General features: G+C 47.0%; 2 protein-coding genes across 8 annotated transcripts in view; one reads left to right on the top strand and one right to left on the bottom strand.

Annotated features, from left to right (window-relative positions):
• Positions 1 to 1,005, bottom strand: part of PAX5 (paired box 5) — a 188,117-nt gene extending 187,112 nt beyond the window's left edge. For all 7 annotated transcript variants that reach the window (XM_019729111.3, XM_019729113.3, XM_019729118.3 and 4 more), the window contains exon 1: positions 860 to 1,005. In XM_019729111.3, coding sequence (XP_019584670.1) covers positions 860 to 905 — 46 coding nt within the window. In that variant the 5' untranslated portion in view covers positions 906 to 1,005. The remainder of the gene's footprint in view (positions 1 to 859) is intronic.
• A 1,288-nt stretch (positions 1,006 to 2,293) lies between these two features.
• Positions 2,294 to 13,119, top strand: LOC148754985 (uncharacterized). Its single transcript, XM_088793034.1, has 2 exons — positions 2,294 to 5,250; positions 6,319 to 13,119. Exons 1-2 carry the CDS (start codon positions 4,878 to 4,880, stop codon positions 6,342 to 6,344), a joined length of 399 nt encoding a protein of 132 aa, XP_088649160.1. The 5' UTR covers positions 2,294 to 4,877; the 3' UTR covers positions 6,345 to 13,119.
• The last annotated feature ends 2,728 nt before the right edge of the window (positions 13,120 to 15,847 follow it).

Raw genomic sequence — 15,847 nt, 5'->3', positions numbered from 1 at the left:
TACACACTGAAGGTCTGCACACCCTGAATTCACATCTGCACCCTGGTTCTCCCAATAGAATGGGACCTGAGACTGACTGTTCCCAGGCTTACCACAGCAAACCCCTACAGGCCCTAGACCCATTTCTGTGCCTAGGGGCTGGCACTTTTGTGTACATTGGGATGTACACAGTGAACAGCTGTTGACATCCAAAAATGGAGGGGTCAGTGTAAACACATCTTTCTCACTTCCAAAATCACTTGGGATATGACAGGTGAACACAGACTGTTAAAGGAGTAGATGTACACCCAGACACTTATCCAAATTATATATGTATATATTTTTATATATGTATATATATGTACATATATGTATATACATATATATACATACATACATGCCCCTCATAGACACACATTTTGGATACTCAGAAGAACAATGCCCAGGAACACCAACTCATAAAAACACACACTAACACACTCAGGAATCTAAAGACACACACACAGGCACATAAACTCTTGGACACACACTCAGACATTTGAAAATACATATACAGGGACACACAAACTCACTGTCTCTCATGCACACTCTGAATCCATATGTAAACACACAGGCTCAAACAAACTTTCAGGTCCCCAGATAGACACCTACATAAACATTCGATAATAAAGAAAAAATAGGCAAACTCTCAGACTCTTGGACTGATGCAGAAGTCTGTGAATAGATTGGTGAAAAGACCTACAATCGAGGTGCAGACAAACATGCAGTCAATCCCGGCGAAAAGGAGGCGCACCCCCTCCCCCCGGGCGGACACACGTCAGGATCAGCGCCCGACTGGGTCCGGTAGTTAGCACGCCTGGAGCCCGTCCCGAGGTCCTACCTGTCCTGCCGGTCCGAGGAGTTGGGTAATTTTTCTCTAAATCCATTTCGATTTTTCAGAACTTGGTGGAATGGACAGAGGGGAAAAAAGTTTCCACTTTTTTTGTGCTTCTTTTTTTTTTTCCCCCCTCTGGTGCCAGGGGCCGCTCACAGGTCGGAATAATTCAAGCCTTCCGCTCCCCCGCCGAGCTGGGGTAGCTGATCACTGAGCTGAAACTAAACGTTTTAGGTGGAAAAAAAGCGTCCGAAGGCACCGTGAAATGATTAAGGAACTAAAGAGCTTCTCGCCATGTGAGATCATGTCCTGTTCTCGCCAACATCACAAGATGTCCCCAGACACGCCGCGCCCCCAGCGTGCGGCCCCGCACTGCGGGCCCAGAGCGAGGCAAGGCTGTCCGCGCCGTGCGGCTGGGCCTGTTCAGCTGGCCAGACGGGGCGAGCCGGGCCGGACCGGGCCGGAGCAGTGCCGAAGGCCGGGAGAACAGCAGTGCCACCGCCGTGCCGCCCTGGACTTTTATAGAGGGTTGGGGGGAAGGGAAGGAAGGCTACAGACAACCGGGAGCTAGCCCGCGCACTTACGGGAAGGGGCCGACCAAAGGCGAGCCCGGAGCCCTGGCCTCACGGCAGCACCTTCTACAAACCCCTATGTCTTGGAGTCGCGGCCCTATGCGCAGTGCGCGGGGCCGGGGACCCCTCTAGGTGCAAACCCTGACGTGTAGGCGGGTGCCGGGCGGGATTTTGTTTTTAAAGAAATTATCCAATCTGCCACGCAGGTGCTTTTGAGGGGGTTGGGGGCGCAAAGGCAAGCGGCATTGCCAGGCATCCAGCTTCCTCAGATTCACCCCTAGGGCGGCGCCCGCCCCCAGAGCTCCCAGCCACCCCACGCCCCACCCCAATTTGCAGCTCTAATACTATCGCTGGGTCCCTGACTCTAGGGCAGTGCCAGAATTCTAAACCCCCCTGGTCCCACTCAGACCCCTGGTCGCAGTTCTCTTCCCCACACCATGTCTCATTCTGGACCAGTGCACAGAAATTAAGCTGTGAAACGCTGGAGATAAAATCTGGACCTCCGCTTTGGAGCATCCGGGCTGAGCAGAACCATCTCAGGAGGTGCTGGAGATTGGCGGGAGTCCTAAACGGTTTACCCTGGCCCATAAATAGAATCCCTTTGCCCTCAAGCCCCAAGACGTTGCGGCGTCCACGAGTCCCAGGACTTGATTCTAGACGGGAAATCAGCCCGAGAGAGACCCGGCAGAGGTGTGGCATGTCCAGCCCGCTGTCTTCGGCCCAGCCTCAAGATCTCCCTTCTCTCCCCCTCCCCAGTCCCGAGTCCAGCTGCTGGGCCACTGGAAGCCCGTGGGGCCCGGTTGCGGGGTGGTCGCAGGGGCAAGGTTCTCCAGGGGCGGGGATGGGGGTGGGGGGGTGGGAAGCGCTCCGCAGGAGGACTCTTGGCCCGCGGGACAATGGCAGTTTCGGAAAGTGAATCGCCCTCAGCGAGAGTGTTGTTTGTTTGTTGGAAGGGGTGGTCACGAGGCTGGGCCACAACCTAGGGGGAAGTGCCCAGAGCTCCAGAAAAGGGGTGGGGGGCGCAGCGGGGACCGGACATCGCTTATCCACTGAGCTGATTTCGCCACAATCGGAAACGTGGTTGGGAATTCCCGGGCGGCCCCCATCACCACCACCAAGTAGTCTGCGCAGCCCCCCTGCGCCGCCTCCCTCCTGCAGCCTGTGGATCTGGTTCCCAGTCCGAAGATTTGATTTTTGGTCATCTCGGAGGGCTCGATTCTTCCCCTCCGCAGCCTGGCCCCAGCCCCGGCGTCCTGCCCTTCTGCTTAGCGAGCGCAGAGCGGCTACGCCAAGGAAGAGCGGCCTGTCCGCAGACAGAGATCAAAAGCCCTCCCGGAATTGACATTTCACCCTGGGCTGGGGGCGGGAGTCGTTTTGTTTTGTTTTCTATTTAGAGAGTTTGTTTTCTTTTTGTTTTCTGTGAGTTTTATTTTCATTATCTATGAGAGAGTCTTTTGCTTCAGGTGTTTTGCGTGTTTTTTCGCGGATTTCATTTTAGCGGGTGTTGCTTTGTAAGTCTTGTTGTTCTTTGGGGTGGGTTTTGTTTTCTGTCTTGTGTGTTTTGATTTTGTGTGTGTTTTATACTCTGTCCTTGTAGGTTGTCTTTCTGTGTGTCGTTTGGAAGGTTGTTCCTTCTGCGTGGTGCTTTGATTTTTGTATTAGTGGGTGTCGTTTGTGTGTTTTGCGTTAGGTGAATTTTGTTTTGTTTTCTTCGATTTTGATTTTGTTTTTATAAACCGTGCGTTTGGATGGGGATTTTGGTTTATGTTTTCGTGTGTTGGCTTTAGTTTTTGTGTTTGTGGGATGCTTTGATGAGGTTTGCGTGTCTGTTTTGGCTTTGTGGAGCTTTTGGATTAGGAAAGAGACACCCGCCATTACTCCGCTGCAGTTCGCATCCAGGAAGCGCAGAGGGTTAGGCCAAGCGTCACGAAGGATGGATTCTTCGTGTTTCGAAATCCCTGACCCCCGCGCCGCCGCGTGCTACTCTGCGCGCTCCAGATCAACGCAAAAAAATATTGTGCGTTCCCGAGGGGGCGCCCGCCCTTAGTCATAAAACCGCGGGGTCATGTGGCACTAGTGCCCAAGTCAGAATTCACAGAGCCCCCCTTCGCGGAGTACCCAGGCCCAGCCGCCGCCCTGTTGCCCACCCTGTTCTCTGCGGCTGCATCTCCCCTAGCGCCTGGTCAGTGTGCTTCTGACCTCCCCGACTCCCGCCGCGTCAGACCAAGGGCTGGCTCCCGGCCACGGAGCAGGTGGCAAACCTCTTCGGAGGACACGGAACTGACGCTGCGGCCCTAGAGATACTGGGCAGGTGGCTAGGGATGCGTGGAGTCGAGGCTCAGATCGGCGTCGGGACCCCCGAAAAATCCCCCGTCTCATTTGTCTGCAGCCCTAGGATCCTAGAAACACAACTCCACTCAGCTTTCGGTTTGGAGAGCCTGCCCAGGTTTGCATCCATAGACACATAAATCCACACTCGAACATACGCATACACAGCTAGAGAGAGTCAAAGCTTTGGTAGCAGCGGCCTGCATGGCGGAACCTGCGTGGGCACCACCTCCAGGGGAAGCCGAACTGCAGTGCCCGGAAATGTTCCAAGGACGGAAAAGACATTCTTTCTGTCCACATTGCCAGAACTTCAACCTCGATACACCTGGATCTGTTTAACGCTGCATCAGGGAGAAAAGGAAAGGCAAATTTAAAGAGGCAGAAAGACATGCTAGCTAAACCGGCGAGGGAATGCGGGAGAATCTATAGAGAAACAAACAAACTTGGAGAGGAAGAGACAAAACTGTGGGCAAAGGCAGACTGGAGGCCCAAGAAAGGGGCTGGCGCGGAAGCTTCACCGGCCCCTGCGCGCTCTGGCATTTTCTGAGAGGGGGAAAGCAGAAACCGAGGACAGAATGACAGGAAAAGAAGAGTCACAGAAGGGGTTGGCCTACGCACGCTGCCAGCTTCTCTCTCTACCCTAGGACGCTGCGATTTAGGGAGGGGGAGGCCGACGTGGGGACGTGAGGAGCCTAGGTCCGGATCTTCTACTCAGCCAGGAGACAATCGGGGACTCCAGGGTTTGTGGAGCGGGGACTGTGGCTGGGTTCCGGCCCGGCGCCCCCCGCCACCCCCAGCACGAAATCCAGCCAAGGTTGGGCCACCGCGGTCAGCCGCTGGGCCTCCCCTCTGTGCGAGCCCTGGGAGAAGCCGCGGGGGAACGATCCTGGCCTTTGGGGCTCTGGGCTGCATGGAGCCCGTGCTGAGAGTGGGTGGGAGCCGACGTCCAGGCAGGAGGCGAGGAGAAGGCCCCGCCCTAAAGCTGGGGGCCCAGTTCTGGGGGCTGCTGAGGCCGCAGCTGGACTCACAGGATTCCAGGTCCGAGCTGCACGCACGTGGCACTGAACCTTGGGCAGGCGGGCCCATAATGCCCAGCCCCGCCCCGCTTCGTTTGCGGGGCCTGGATGGTGTCAGCATTGAGGGTGGACGCCGAGTCGCGGCGAGTAGGTCCCTCGCGGTACAAACTTGGGGCTAGGGATGGCGCCCGGGTGGATGGGGACGCCTCTCCACTTTCAACTCCCTGGGAGCAGAGCGCAAAAAGCGCGCAACGCGCGGGCCTGTCGCCGCCGCAGGTTTTCAAGCGGCGCCCCCGGCAGAAAGGGGCTGAAGACTGGTTTGGGTCAAAGCGCCCTTTTCTGCCGCTAGTGGGGTCCTCTACGCGTAAAGGGCTTCGAACTCGGGCTGCTGGCTCTCCTGGGCAGCATGTGCTAGCGGCTCGCCGCTCGGTTGCCGCTGGAAAACACCACGGGTCTGTGTTCGCGGAATCTGGTGCTTATGGTGGGTTATTGTTATCGTTGATTACTTTACCGCCTTTCTTGTTTTAAAGTGTTATTGGGAGAAGCCTTAAGGAGTGTAGACCTGGGTGGTTTGGATGGGTTCATTTTAACTCAAATCCAGTGATTCAATTCAGTTCCACGACTGGTTTCCATTGTACAGGTACACATGGCAGATGTCAGGTGTATGCTGTATACGTATGTCCAGAGACGATTTGAAGGCAACTCTTGGAGAATTTTGAGTTAAAATTCCTCCTAGAGTTACATTAGAAATGTAATATGAAAAACAGACAGTTAAATTTATATTTTGCCAACACGTTCCAGCAATCCACTATCACCCAAGAATCCAAAACGGGGGCATTGAAAAGATTTACTGGCACTCTGCTTGTTTAACATTGAAAACAACTGTAAATCGTTTTCTTTATTCTTATATTTTTTCCTTTTAAATTTAACAACGCCGTAATTTGTAAGTAATAAAATCATATGTTACTAAAATCATACACATGTAGGATGTTTTATTTCTAGCAATATTGATATGAAGAACTGTTAGCGCTCCCCACCCCTTTTTCTTCTGGTATTTCTCTGTGTAATGTGAGCTTTAAATATTCATGCACCAGCCCAGACTTGGATTTATTTAATAGGTTTTAAACGAATAACATTTTAATGTGATATAATGTGATTCCATGAAATATTGAAATATAGAGGCGCCTACTTTCACAAGGGATTTTGAGTGAGTGCACAGGTTAAACGATTCTTGAAGTTTTCGGACCCAGATCAGAAGGTTAAAGGGACGTGAAGCCCACCTGTAAGTAGGCCCTTTAATGCTATCGCTTACTTCAGTCTCCATTTTTCTGTAATAACTTCAGAGCATTAGCAGAGGTCACAGCAGGATTGTGCGTTTTCCCTGGAGCCTATAGTGTGACCCTGCAAAGACCTCAGTCTGTGGCAGGTTGTGGACTGATTTTTTTTTGATTTTTTTTTTGAGGGGTAGTTTTATAGGGAGGAGAGGGGACTGTGTCTGGAGGACTTGAAAACATGCCTGAAATAAAACTGTGCTCTAAAAATCTTTCAGATTTGCTGCTGATGACCTGTTTTTAACAACTTGACCGGCTATTTGGCTATTTGCTGGCAGCCTCCTGTAGGACTCAGCCTAGAGTAAGATGGAAAAGAGGAGCTGGGCTTGGGTCCAGAGGGTCTTTGAGGTGATCCCTGCAGCCAGCCCCAGTGTGTAGTGATCACCAGAGACACCTTCCACTGTGCTTGTCTTCTTTACTTTACACTGAAGATGGGGGCCAGACCTTCAGACATTGAATGCCAATCGCCTGAAAAATTGTCTACAAGAAGAAAAATTCAAAATGTCGCCTAAATTATTTTCAGTCATATGAAAGCCATTTGGCATGCCAAGTTGGTACAAGGAGCTTATGAACGTAGAACAAGAAAGTCATGTCCTCCCCCCTAAATCATGAAGATATTTCTAATGGGAAATCATGCTGCTGTATTCTCCTTAAAAACATGTAAGTGTCTGCCTATCACACAAGGAAACTAACAATCTGCTATTATTTAAGAATCCAAAATGGGGCGTTGAAAAGATTGGAAGTCTAGGACAAAACGTACTAAAAAATCATACTAAATTATTCATACTAAAATGAAATTTTCAGTGAGAGCAATTTTTAGGACAACTGTTGGTAATTTTCTGGAGAGAGCTTTATAAATTCTCCCAGAAAAACAATTAGGGAATATCTATTTAGATTTTATATTTACAGTATGTGTGTGTGTGTGTGTGTGTGTGTGTGTGTGTGTGTTGTACACATGTGCAGGCATAGGCAGGCTGAGAGCACACAGATAGCTTCTTATTAGGCACAAATTCTTACAAACAAGGTATGAGATGGAAACAGTTTGGTGAATTGAAAGTGGGGAGATGTTTTTCCTACTTTGGTGTAGCAGTTGGTGTCTCATTTCTCAATTTGCAGGTAGATTTGTGTACCCATGAAGTGACAAAAGAGAATTAGGCGGGATGAAAACCTGCTGGTGTCTGCAGGCGGTGCCTCAAAGAACTCCTTTGGACACACGCTCCTGGTGGTGGGGAGTTTGCTGCCTCTAAACCAGGCCTGACCTTTTGTCTTTTGACCTCTGATGCATGAAATTAGGTAGCAAAAGAAAATGCAAAGGAAAGGATACAAAAACATGGAAAAACAACCCTCCTTGACAATAGTCATTGTATCAGATCATGGAGGAGCTGACCTGCACAGCCCGAAGTGCTTGTTTATAAGGCTTCAGGTCTTCCTGGCCACTGGTGTTCCTGTTCTCCTTTGTGAGGGAGCTGCATTTGTTGGAGGAGGGATTAAGCACTCTTTTTAATTAAGTTCAGTGCTGGGTTTTGTCCTGGCTCCTTTCACCAAAGCCTGGTTTTTGAGCGCTTGGTTCCTCCATTTCCTCTGAGGCCTTCAGTACAGGCCTGGTGCCCTGGTTGCACCAACCCAGGCAGCTCAGGAGACCCAGAGGAAAGTTCTGCCCCTCAAGTCCTTCTGGCCACCCAGGCAGAAGCTGTTTCCCAGCTGGCATGGGGGAGGGGGAGAGGTGCCTTCCTGGTCCAGAAGGGCCACATACCTCCAGGTGGATAGCCCTTCACTTTTACTCCAGGTCATCTGATGCCTGAGGTACTGGGGTTCCCTGTCCCCGGGGCCTAATGGGCCAGCTCAGTGCCCTTCACTGTCATGAGTGTCAGGGAGGAGGGAAAGAACATTTGCAGAGAAGCCCTCAGTGAATCTCCACATAGCAGTCATTGATCCTCACTGCCACCCTGGGGAGGGGTGCACAGCCCCATATGAGGAGTCAGGGTGTAATGTCACTTGAGCCCCAGGCCGTGTCCAGCAGAGAAAGACCTCAACTTAGTCCATAAAAGTGTGAGAATGGATGTAAGCAAAGGGGACTGTGGAAAAACTGAGCAGGGTGGTCAAGGCAGACTCTGGAAAGAGGGAAGTCAGACGAGACCTTTGTGGGGGAGTGGCCTAAATGAGTGTCCAAGGTTGAGTAGACCATTACTAGATAAATAAGGACATAGAGAGCATGGTTAATATTCCCATTTTGAAGATAAGGCTACTGGATATCAACGTATAAGCAAAATGCTATGAAAAGAGCTGACCAAGGGTTTGGGGAGCAATAGGAATGGCAGTTGCTTCTGAGGGAAGGAATTCACTGGACAGAAGGGCAAAGGAAGGAGGATGGATAAAGCGGGCAAGCCCCTGTCACACCTCCCTTCAGATTGCCAGAGCAGCAGCTGCAGATACTCTCTTCTTACCAGATGGAGTGAGTGGACCCCAAGGGTCAGAGGGAGAGGAAAGGGAAAGGCTTTAGGACCAAAGGAGAGAAACACAGGAGAGTTTGATTTCTGTCAATTTTCTACCTTCTGCCCTGGGAAATTTGTAATGAAGATCAAAAACCTCAGCCTGGGAACAAAAGCTTCAGCCTGGAATGCTCCCCGTGCACCTTACTATAACCTCCCAAGCTGTGGGAGACCCTTCCAGAGCTAGAGCCGGTGGCCACCACTCACTGCTCAAGCCACATAGCCCTGAGCTCTCCCTTCCTTATTTCCCTGTGTGTTTGTGATGGACTATTTGTGTCCAGTCCTCACCACTCCTCCCCGTCTGTGAACTCCTAGAGGCAAGATTCCACCTCCAGGACCCAGGATGTTCCCTTGAACTGTAGCGTCTAAACTTCAGTGTGAGAAGAGTCACATGTAGATCCCTGGGCCCCAGCTCCAGAGAGCTTGATTTAGTGGGATGGGACAGAGCTTGGAGCCTAAGTGTTTAGTGATTTCCTCAGGTGAGTCAGATGCACGAGGTACCTGAGCCATCCACTGAGAGGCACCGGCTTAAAAGCTTTTCCAGGGCAAGGTCTAAACTGCTGTGATCCACCGACTCCTGCCCCCCTCACCAGGGCTACACTTGTCCAAACATTGAGAACTTAGAGCTTGTCAGGGTGGCAGCACCCAAATCCCAAAAGTAACAGCAACCCTATTTGCAAACCATTCTCAGTGTGCCCTCCAAGGACCAAAGAACCATCTGTCTCCTCCCCTCATTTTAATTTAATGCCATTCAACAAAGAGAGACCACTGCTTAGTCCTAGAGGGAGACAAGACTCTCCTGCCTTTGAGTTGCTCAGTCAGGTCAGAGACACAAGCCTATAGTATAAGGTAGAAGCTGATCAAGCTTTGGATTAAATACAGTAGGAAAATGAAGGAGGAATCCCTTTTTGCTAGGGGGAACGTATGAAGATTTCTTGAAGGAGGTGGTATTTGACCTAAGCCTTGAAGACTGAATTAGAAAAGATAGGAAGAAGCGTGCTATAGGCTAAGGATTCAGTATGAGCAATGGCTTAAAGACGGAAAATGCTTGGCCTGTTTAGGAACTGGCAGAGCAGCAGGATAGAGTGTTTGCTCCCGGCTGATGAAACTGGGACCAGCTGAGGAAACGGAATCCCCAAGGATACACAGTAAGAATTGCATTAGAGCAATATCATAGTTTCAAGCATATAGCCACCACTCCTAGGTGGTACCCATGGGACCATCTGAACTTCCTTCTGAGCTTTGCCAGACCCCCCTTCTTGGTGAACCCCCTGGCTAAGCAGAAGTCACTGCCGCCGGCTTTTGTGGGCTTTGGTGTCTGCATTATGCCTAGGGTCACTCCACGTGTGAGCACCTCAGGCTCTCTCTGGGTCCCCCACTTCTGTTAATATCGTTGGCACACTACCATAGTAGTTTGTCCTCCCGCTTTCCTCTCCTGAGAGCAGGGAGAGTGTCTGATCCATCTCTGCAGCTCCAGTGCAGCATAGGGCTTGCAAGTAGGACTTGCTCATTTTAGTTGAATGCCCAATGAATGAAAAAATGTGATGAAGAGGACATCCTTTCTGGACTGGCCTCTACAGTCCATGACTTATGCTTTCCACTTTACCACACACATCCTAGCATTGTGACTTCACTTCTCTGCCCCTCAGTTTGCTAACCAGTTTGCTATAAGGAGGTGATTGTCATCCACTCAATCCACCTCTCAGGGCTGTTGTGAGGACCAAATGATTTAATAACCTGGCACTTGCTACAGGAAGTATTGTTACCATGGGTTTAGATTTCCCCACGCTGTTTAAAGAAAATCCTTTCTGGTTGACTCAATATATTTCTCCTTTGGTGGAAGAGCTGATGGCCTAGCATTTGACAGGAGCTATGAGTGAAGGTTTGTATAGGAAGAGGTCAACAGTACTCATGTGTTGAAAAATTGTGTGGTTCTTTTTGAAGTATCCTTTGCCAGCACTGCAAGAGAGGAAGCAAAGAACAAGAAATTCAACTCAAGCACATCTGAGAGTCATAGGTTAACAGCTGTCATGATACTGCTGCTAAATTTCTGAAAAGACAATGTTGGATGTAGAATTGCTGACAAAAAACACAGCTGGGTAGAGCTGGCAGGGGAAGAAAACCTTAGCTCCTAGAGGGAAAATGCAAAGACATAATTGCAGTCAATAGTACATTAACGAGGTGAGCTCTACACACACGTATCCTATACATTGTAGAAAGAATGTCACTCGTGGGAAAGAAGGTTCAGAAAGATGAGTCATAAGTCATATGTTCTGTCTGATTTCTCCCCCAGCCCCTAACCCCAGGAGTCTTCAAGTGGGTATTCTTTTCAGAGAGAATCTAGACTAGGCCAGAGCCTCAAAGATAGTACGACCAGCAGTCTATCAATTAATGTATTGCTAAAGTAATAATAAATCAGCAGATAGTTCATTAATAGCACAGGGGTTTGGAGTAGTGAATGAGCCTCATTAAATTGTATAAGCTGTATCTAGGCTGGCCTCTCTACAGCATCCCTGTAAATAGTCATTCAACCTGAGCTTAAATACACCCAGGGACAGTGAGTTCACTAACCACTGATTTAAAAACCACTGATGGAATTGGTATTGTGGAATGGCTGCCGAGAAGTTCTTCTCTTCATTGAGCACACATCGGCTTCTATATAACTTCTGTCCACTGGTCCTGGTTCTGTCTTTTGGGGATTGTTTCCCTCAGGAAAGAACAAACAAGGTGGCACAGTGAAGGTTGCTGTGAAGATATCTGCTCAGACGAGGGGAAATTCAACACCTCCCCTATGTCATTGGACAAATAATCCCAGCCGGAAGAAGTGGTCTTGGAATGTCAACTGGGAGAAGCACATTCAGGCATAAAGCAGAAGCAGGATTCTGAGGCTGAGAGTCCAACCTGTAGAACATTCTGGAATTCTATTCCCATGGCTATGTCTCCACGGGCTATAGATTCCCACATAAATATGTCTTTAAAAGGACATTGCTACAACTGCCACTGTGAAACCATTGTCCCTAAAACACCCCTGGAAGGCCATTGAATCTAGCCCCTTGTCCCATTTGGCAGATGGAGACACTGAGGCCCAGAGAAGGAGATAGAATTGACAAAGGTTCCACAGTAAATTAGTGGGAGGGGCAGGACTAATGAGAGTAACTAACATTTCTTGAGGGCTCACTATTTACTGGGCACTGTGCTTTACACATATTATCATCATGAGTTGAGTGAAGTCTCAACTCTGAGGCTCAGAGACAATGGGAGTTGCTCAGGTCACACAGTTAGGAGATGGCAGAGCTAGACTTTGGAAGCCAGTTCTGACTTCACAGCCAAATTTCGTAACTGCTAACGTAACTCACCGCTTGCCCCTAAAACCCAGTCCTCTCCCCTCTCCCACACTTACCCTCACCCAGATTCTACCCCCTGTGTGGCCTCCATTATGCTACATCCAATCCTAAAGAAAAAAGATCCAACTGACCGTAGTTCTGGAGGATTTGAAAGCACTTTCATATATTCCTATATATCATCTCAGGGGATCTTGACAACAGACCTAGGTGGCAGCCTGGGCAGAAATTAGTATGCTCATTTCACAAAATAGGACCAGTTGGGGTCCCTTCAATTTGATTGGACTTTCTCCACCATTGTCTATACATCTGAGTGGAGGTCCCACAGTTGAGAAATGCCTTCTGTAGGAATGGGGCCCCATGGCCCACCGACAGGGAAGAACAGACATAAGGAACTTGGCTGAGGAAACTTTTAATCCAAAAAAAGAGAGTGCATTTTCTTTTTTAAATATGTTTTAAATAGAATAATGAGATAATCCTGGATTTTAAAAAATCAACTCTGGTGTTTATATTTTAATTTATTCTCAGAAGGGTAGGAGGGTCTATAGGTAATGCAATATGTGGGTCTTATTTTATGATTTGCTATGGTAAGCCACATTTAATCCCTTTCTTTGGTGAAAGGATTTACGAAGGATACAACAGAATGTACCTATCTGTTGCTTTCATTGTATTTTACCTCACATTTTTATTTAGTTCACAATGTTTTAACAATAAAGGAAATTAAAAGGAAAGAAAATTATCCATAATCCTACTATTCTAACAAATGAACTATTCAGTATTCCTTTTTTGTCCTTTCTTACGCGCTGGCAAAATTTACATAGGTAATTTATTAGTGTAGGTACAGCTTTGTATTCAGCTTTCTCACGTAACAGTTTATCATTATAATTCTACATGGGCTTTATAATTATCTATTAAAAATAAATGTTTTTAATAATTATTTTAATGGCTGCTTAATACTCGTTTAAGTGGATATAGCATTCCCTAGTATTGTATACTTAGAAGGACTCAATTTATCACCATCACAAATAATCCCTAAGGGCAATTTTCATATCTTTCCCTTTCTCCTTTTTTTTTTTTTAACTTTCCTAAAATCCCCAGATATAGATTTTCTGAGTCAGAGGGCCTAAATTCTTGCATGGTTCTTGACATATACAGGCAAATCACTTTGCAAAGGCTTTTATCAATTTATTTTGCCTCCAGTGACAGATGAGTATGATAATTTCGTACCATCCTCTTGCCCCAACCAAGGGAATTCTACTGACAAATGAAAAATGACTTAAGCAACATTTTTATTTGTTAAATAAATGGTTTGACAAACCTGTCGTTGGCTCGTTAATCTCTTATCTTTGTTGCTGTCATAAATTAAATGCCTTTACTAAGAATTTGAGGAAAGCAGCAAAACAATTGTTATACCCACTGTATAGCTCAGCAAACTGAGTCTCAACTCAGGGCTTTGACCCATGATGCACAGTGAATAAGCGCAAGTGCTGAGACTTTGGCAGTATCAGTCATAGGAGTGAACCAAAGATGATTGTATTGGTTTCTTACAATTATTTTAGTGGTTGCTTAATCTTCCTGGACTGTCCTTGGGTACTTATTTGCTTGTTTTTAATCCTTGGGGTTTTTGAAGAAGCTGGGAAAATACATCCACATCTGGTACACTTGTAACTTCTTTCAACAAGCATCATAGACCTCCCTGCCTCTGTTACTCCAGGCCTGGGCTCACTTTGGAGGAGAGCTTTGATATGTTCTTGCCAGAGAAGCTCTGAACTCCAGACCTGGAAGGAACATCAGAGATAATCTCATACAGCTGACTTATTTTGGAAATGACCAAACTGAGGCCCAGAGAAGAGAGGACTTGCCCTGGTCCGTTCATGAGGCTGGCAGCAGAGTCAATATACATATTTTTCCCCACCCTCTGGTTTAACAAGTTGCCTAGAGCACACTAGTGACTCACTTGTGTTTTGTGAGATAGTAATAAGTGAATCTTTTTAGAAATGATTTCGGGGTCAAAACCTTTCAGAAATACTGGATACCTTATGTTTCTTTTGGAGCTCCCAGGTAAAATAAGTGTGGTAACACTGAGTTAAAATAAAACAAGTTTATTTATTAAAGGATTTCCCAAAGTCTTTGTGGGGACACAGCCAGGAGTACAGTTTCCAGGCTCTCGGCCTCACATGGAAGGTGCTGGCTCAGGTAGTAAATGGCCATCAACTATAATTGGATGGCCATCAGCTGTGGCTAGTTGGCCGTCAGCTATAACCAGTGAGCCATTGGCCACTAATATAACTGCTGTGGCTACGCTAGCAGAAAATAGGGGGCTGGCAAGAAGATGGTGGCTGAGCTAGCAAGCATGGATTGCAGTTAGCATGGTGGAGTGTGGATTGCAGATCATGTGGTTCCTGCTTCCTGTGTCTCCAACCCAGCCTCCAGCGAGAGTATAGTGGTATGACTCCCCTATCTATGGCTCTGTGGGTGTTCATTTTTGGCCTCACCATGTCCTGCATTCTTGTGTGGGGAGCGGAACCAGAGACCCCGCATGACAGTCTTTAATACCCCAAATGACAATTGTTTTTATTATTCTTTTTGGTGTTTTTTTTTTTTTTAATTTTTATTTGGAACAAATATTTTCTTTTTACTAGATTTTATTTTTACATTTAATATTCATTCTATTTTTTTGATTCAGTAGTACATACATATGGCTCAAATTCAAAAGGTACAAAAGGAACCCGAGGAAAAGCCTCTTCCTACCTTGGACTCTCAAGTACCCAGGTCCCCTTCCTGGTAATCTGAGAATCAATGTTACCAGTACACTTCCAGAGGTAATCATAGGTGTACACTTACCAGTATGCCTTGGCGATTGTTCCACATTGGTACATAAAGAATTTCTCATTCTTTGTAATCTTTTTTCTGTAGCATGGTATTCTGATCAATATTTGAATCTCCAATTAGATATAGTCTCTACTCTTAAGGAGCACAGAGTCCCCTGGAAAAATGAGGTGTGTTCATTACGGTACTAAAAGAAGGTAGAAAGTGTTCAGGGACCGGCATAAAAGTGTGGTGGCCATGTAGAAGAAAGAGAAGATCGCTCTCAGTTAGGTTTGGTTTGGGGTGGGAGTTGGACCCTGAGAAGTTGCCTGTGGCAAGTGAGTCTCAGCTGAGGAAGAGTGACAAGCAGTTAGTTATTCATCACACGACCTTTGTTTTAAAACAAAAAAGGCCAGCATGTCTGTATCTGGTCAATGCCAACATTTAGATGCTGAGCACAAAAAGCTTGATTTTTATTAGCTATATTTGTTGCCCATATAATGGAACTGATCTTAAAATGGAAGTCAGACATGTATATCAGATATCATTTAGATTAATGAGTGTATTTTCCTAATCTTTCCAACACCAACCTTACAACTCATCTCCAATAGCATGCATACTAATTAATTTGTTTTCCATATAGTAATAAGATTAACAACCTCGCATTTACACGGGGTACTGAGTCATGTTCAAATAAAATAAGTTCTAATGAGAAAAATTGGATGTGGCAGCAAATCATGTCCCCCTCGACAATCCAGGTTTATGTGTGTTTGTCTGTCTTTGCTACATGTATTTTTGTCAGGAGCTCACTGTAAACAAGATATTTTTTTCATGTTGAGTTAGTCTGGGTAAATTTGTTTAATGAACAACAAAGTCTTTGTAAACATTGCACAAATCTGAGTGCCTTGCAGCATGGTTAGGAATCTTTTAAGCTGCTTCAAAAAATAAAACATGTTAACCACAAAAACAATATTGGGGAAAAACACTATTAATATATCAAGGCACTTAGATATGCAGCCTGGTTCAGTTCTCTCCTGGACAATTGAAGAGTTTATGGTAAAATGAGACGTGACCTAGTGTAGACATTCTGCCTCCCCTAATCTGGGCCT

This window comes from Rhinolophus sinicus, chromosome 16 (genome assembly GCF_057876585.1).
Source record: "Rhinolophus sinicus isolate RSI-liver-muscle chromosome 16, RSI-T2T, whole genome shotgun sequence".
In the NCBI taxonomy this organism is placed as follows: Eukaryota; Metazoa; Chordata; class Mammalia; order Chiroptera; family Rhinolophidae; genus Rhinolophus; species Rhinolophus sinicus.
This window is presented reverse-complemented; position numbering and strand designations above follow the sequence as displayed.